This window comes from Pterocles gutturalis, unplaced genomic scaffold (assembly GCF_000699245.1).
Source record: "Pterocles gutturalis isolate BGI_N339 unplaced genomic scaffold, ASM69924v1 scaffold45367, whole genome shotgun sequence".
Classification (NCBI taxonomy): Eukaryota; Metazoa; Chordata; class Aves; order Pterocliformes; family Pteroclidae; genus Pterocles; species Pterocles gutturalis.
The window spans coordinates 1-5,408 of record NW_010114465.1 but is presented as its reverse complement, the minus strand read 5'-3'; the positions used below and the strand labels follow the sequence as shown (position 1 = coordinate 5,408).

At 36.1% G+C, this 5,408-nt stretch overlaps 1 protein-coding gene across 1 annotated transcript in view; it reads right to left on the bottom strand.

Annotated features, from left to right (window-relative positions):
• ATAD2B (ATPase family, AAA domain containing 2B) overlaps positions 1–4,908 on the bottom strand; it is a gene marked incomplete at both ends in the record, with an annotated part of 24,161 nt that extends 19,253 nt beyond the window's left edge. Inside the window, 5 exons of the mRNA XM_010074824.1 lie at positions 1,022–1,110; positions 1,888–2,062; positions 2,845–2,960; positions 3,686–3,797; positions 4,810–4,908. Coding sequence (XP_010073126.1) covers positions 1,022–1,110; positions 1,888–2,062; positions 2,845–2,960; positions 3,686–3,797; positions 4,810–4,908 — 591 coding nt within the window. The remainder of the gene's footprint in view (positions 1–1,021; positions 1,111–1,887; positions 2,063–2,844; positions 2,961–3,685; positions 3,798–4,809) is intronic.
• Positions 4,909–5,408: the final 500 nt, after the last annotated feature.

Genomic DNA, 5,408 nt, shown 5'->3' with positions numbered 1-5,408 from the left:
AAAATTCATAGAGAAAAGGGAAAGAATTTTACTTTTTCAACTGCAACATTCATGATTTCAACAAAAAAAAAAAAGCCAAGTTAAAAAAAATGTTGCATAATTGTTTCAAGTCTCAAAGCAAGAAGGAACCTTTTGCTATAATTTGTGTTGTACTTAGTATTATGACTCCAGTAAGGATTACATCAAATTCAAACCTCCTCCTTTAAAAGTTTGGAATAATATGAGCTCAGAAAGCCATTTATTGCAGCTCTGAATAGTTCTCTTCCACTGACAGTGTGTGCATCATCCTGTTTAGAACAACTGTAGCACCAGAAAGAAAAAAGGTACATCAAGACAGAGCCACATGTCCCCAGAAAGAAAAAAGGTACATCAAGACAGATCCACATGTCCCCCTAACCTCCTAGTCTGCTGGCCCCAACATTTCCCTCCTGTCCACCTCAGCTGTGTGGAGGGAGATACACAAATGTCATCACCTATAGAATGAAAGATATATAGGTGCAGTGCCATAAAAAGCACAGCAAAAACAAGACTGAAGGCAGCCAGGAAAAAATTCAGACAGCAGTAAACTGTTATAAAAAATGTTTTAAAAAATGACGTGGTAAGTTTGCACACCATGCCATTCAGAATCAAAATTATAGGGATGTCCAGTTCATTCACAGAACATCACAATCCATCAATTTAGAATAAACTTTTTTCACCTGGTTATTCTATTGGGCTAGTAACAATCTGTTTACAGTACAAAACAAGCAACACAATGGAAGGCTGTGGAAATCTTGAAGTTAATAATGTGACTGAAGGGTAATCTCCACTACAATTCAATTCCCAGCAAATTACAGCCTGACTGAAGAACTGAAAAAATTACTTTCAACACTAAAAAAAATTCAACAACCTCTCCTTTCTAGTCTAAGTGGGCTTAAGCAGAAGTAAAAATCTTCTTGGGAATTGAGTAAAATTACACTTCAGAGTTTACCAAGATAATGTAGCATATATCAAGACAATGGTAGCATATGAGAAATATTACCTGTGAATCTGATCTTGTCTACTAGAACGAACTGGAGCCAAGCCATCTATTTCGTCAAAAAAGATTATAGAGGGTCTCATCAAGTATGCCTGGTATGCAAAAAAAAATTGAATACGCTGTTAATTCATAATTTATCCAGCAACAGCGAAAACAGTTTGTTTTTATTACAAGGCATTAACATGCTGAACTAACAGATATACTGACACATCTTTGTTAAAAAGTGAACAGTCTGAAAACTGAATTTTCAGCTACATTACTGCTTCAGACAAAGCAAAAAAGACTGCATTCCCCTTTCAATAAGCAAGATGGCACCAGTGTATCAGCTTTACTGTGTGTTGGAGAGATTCAAGACAGAGACACCTTATACTTAGTTACAGAAAACAGGATCTTATCTGCTCACAACCTGTTTTGTTTAGACATCTGTGTCTGAAAAGAGCTTTTGTTTGAGCAACTACGTTTCACTGCTTTATGTGACATCCATCATTTTCCAAGCCAAATAAGGACAGTAAAAGATACACACAGCAGATGCAACCCTGCATCCCGCTCTACATAGCATCTGTCTTGAACGTGCCAGCTAAATCCAAACTCACTGCTTTAAATATTTTTATCAATTTTTACTCGAACTACTTTGTCTGCTTCATTAATGGACAAGCTGAGAGACTTCTTCCTCTCACTTTTCAGAGTAAAAAAAGCCTGTTCTCAATATTCCTTTATTTATTCATCTACATACATACTTTGGACAAATCCTGCCCAGTCTGTGGAAATTTACAGGCATTTAGTTTCAATTGCAAATAATTGTGGATGCCAAGAATTCAAAAAAACCAACATATAGACAAATTATATGAAGAATATGTATTTTCTCTAACCTGATCAAAAAGGAGTCGAAGCTGACGTTCAGATTCACCAACCCACTTACTGAGACAGTCCGCTCCTTTCCTCATAAAGAAAGCCACCTTTTTGTCTCCTTGACTGCATTCATTAGCTAGAGCTCTAGCTACCAAGGTTTTACCTGTTCCAGGAGGACCATAGAATAAACAGCCCCTGAAGATAAATGGATCAACACAGTCACAAACTTATTTTACATCTCCTGAAAAACTCCAAGTCAAATTTTATAATAAAGACAGGGAGCCTGGAGAAGACAGACTTAAGTTGTAGTCTTATTATTTAGTGTATTCAACATGACTTCATCAAATCTAAGTTTGCCTTATGCTTTCAAGTCAGGAAATCTTTGCTTTGTAGAGAACATTGATCAAAGGCATATTAAGCTTCCAAAGGATTGTTTTACACTAGTTAAATACCTCCTCAAATATTAAATCTTAGGTAATACTAGAGTCAGTTTTTACTACTTCTTTGGAGATACATACTTCCTTTAAACGACAGAAATACCCTAAAATTTTCATTTTACTTAGATTATGTGTACCCATTCAAATCACACACCAAGTTGCCTGACTAATAAATATTAAAACCATAATACAACATTATTGAGACTACTGCTATGAAAGAAACATCAGCATTTAGCTTGATTTAATATCTGATAACATAGTGGGAAAAAAGGCAAGGTACTACTTAAAAGAACACTTGAGAATTCTTTCTTTGACCAAATCACAAAGTTTACCTTCCTACCGCAAGAAAAATACACTAGATTTTTTTAACTCTTCATCCTGCTTATTACATTCTGATAGACAAGTGGCATAGCAATCATGTAAGTCTATTTGAACTGAAAACACTTCAGGGAAAGAATCAATCTCCTATGTGTTTTCAAGCGAAGCATTTTACAGAGCTTAATAAAGTAAAAATACAACAATAAGAGTAAATACACCTACCTTGGTGGCTGAATTTTGAACTTTTCAAATATTTCGGGATAGAGAAGAGGAAACACTACCATTTCCTTAAGTGCAAGGATATGATGGCTCAATCCCCCTATACTATCAAAACGCACCTTTGAAAAAAACCAAAGCACACAAAGCTATTGTTACAGCTTTCCACAAAAGTACCTTTACTTATAAAATAATACATTTGGAAACAAATTACAACCAACACTGAACAACGGGAGTTCCCTGAATTTTGAAAGTGTAAAAAAAAGTTGAGAAAGTCAACTCTTGGTTGCCCACATGAGATTTATCTGGTCCACAATGTAACTGTGCCAGGGATGCTTGGATATCTACAGAGATCCAGCCCACATCTAAGAGCATTTTTAAACTCAGGCACAGCATAACATGAAGTATTTCTAGACAATAGTTCAGCCTTAGTAATCATTCTGCAGCTTCTGCACAACACACACCATAAGCTAATGTGCACCATTGTATCTGAACAGGCAGAGGACCCACACGGCTAGCACCAAGTTAAACAATCCAGGTGGTCAGTACTTATGTTTTCTGTACCGCTCAGCATATCCCAGTTTCTACTATTGCAAGTAATTACAAGCAAACTGACTGTAAACAAAGAAATATAGTTGGGTAGTTGATATTTGGGCCTATTTATTATACATATGCAGCATCTTCACTACTTAGGGGCCAAGAGCAAGTGCTTTGTAGCCCAATGGAATAAAAAAATCTGAAAAAAAAACAAAAAAGAAATTTACTTCAACTCTAATGAGAGGCTGTGATGAACTCTGCTTATGCATAATCGGGGGAAGGAAAATAAAAATTTTTCAACAAAACCTACCGATTTATCAACAATCATAGGGTCAACATCAGCCAAACTTGCCCCAACTTTCACACGTTCTCGCAGGATTCCACTAGCTAAGTCTTCCGCTCTGAAGTTTAAAGGCAGGCACCTGTTCAATAAAAAAAATGTCTTACATTCCTTAAGTATGAAGTTTTATGCTTCCATACAGATATTTCAACCTGGAGAACTAGGCTGGACAGACTATTTTGACTACACACAGAAGAAACAATGTTGACCAGAAGAACAGGACACTCTCCACTGGCAGTGAGGAACTGCGTAAGTTCAGCATGGCAGGAAAAGGCTTAACAGCAGAAGGAAAACTAATTTTTTAAAGTATAACTCATTTAAGCCCAAAGAAAGGAAATAAAAATATTTCTTGCTTATCAGCCATAACTCACATCCATCTGTTCCAGCTTCTTAGTGCATACAAAGAAGCTTTAAGCCTCTACACAGTTATTACATCAGGTCAAATACACAGTTAAAGGGAGGAAGAAAGATACCAGTAAGACACAGGCTACATTTGGAACAACAGTTTTGGTAGTTTCACATCCTTGGAATTCCCCAGGTTGGACAAAGGAATGGTGTGGCAGACAGGAAGAGATGTAAAGACAAGGAAATACCTTATTTTTTTCTGTTCGGATTTCCAACAGACCTATCTGTAGCAATAAGTAAATTTTCTGATATACCTTATAGCTCTTCCACTTTTAGATAACTGGTGAATAAATGTAAGGTCAAAAAATGTGTGGGTGTCTAGAATGCACATATCGTTACACAACAGGAAGAGAGAAGAATAAGAGCTAGTATTGGGAATACAACTGAACTAACTGGGACCAACTAACACCAAGAATAAAAACCCATTTTAACCAACACAAGTTGTTTGTCTTATAATCCAACTGAATCAGATATTCTAATCTTTCAATCTTTTTATCACTACTGTTAATTATCTACTCATGAAATTTCAAAATCTATGTTAATAGACCAGCACTCCTCTTACACTGAGTCTGCAGGCAATCACAGGCAGAATCAAAAAAGTCAGCAAAACCTTATAGAATAGTTCTGCCTGTTTTCTGCTGAATAATAATTAAAAAAAACCCTAGTAAAGACCAAGGTTGCTTTGATACCTATTTCGTGCTCTGGCCATGCTTTTAGATTTTCTTCTTTCAAAACGTTCTTCATCTGAAGAGGTTGTATCACTGCTGTGAATGGCATGCTTCTTTCTCCTATTGAAGTAGCAAAATAAACATAAAACTCAGCCTTCTTTGCAGTAGACTGTCATGTTTTGATTCTTTTATAAAAACAAAATCAAAACAGCAAGTACAGTACTGTCCAGGTTTAAGATGCATGCAAATCTTAGTTTTATTAAGTAAGTATCAAAATAGTCTGTGAGGCAAACAACATCTTTTACTGTCACAGGGATGTTTCATTTCAACACGAACATCATTAAAACAGTAAATCCCCATAAGATACGTAGCCCAGCAAGAGAGATTGAGTATTCAATCAATAAGCTGAAGTTCACCATACAGCAACTGTACCTAGGAAAGCTTCCAGCCACTTTAGCCACCTTTAACACAACAGAATAATCAAGATCTCCTTACTCAGTTTCACGCTTCCCTTTAAATATTTTTTGAAAAAAATCCATACTTCCTAAAGCATATCTTCTCTTTTTACAAGGCAATTAATTCTGAACAGCGGAAGTTTCACAGAATACCTGTACTGTAGC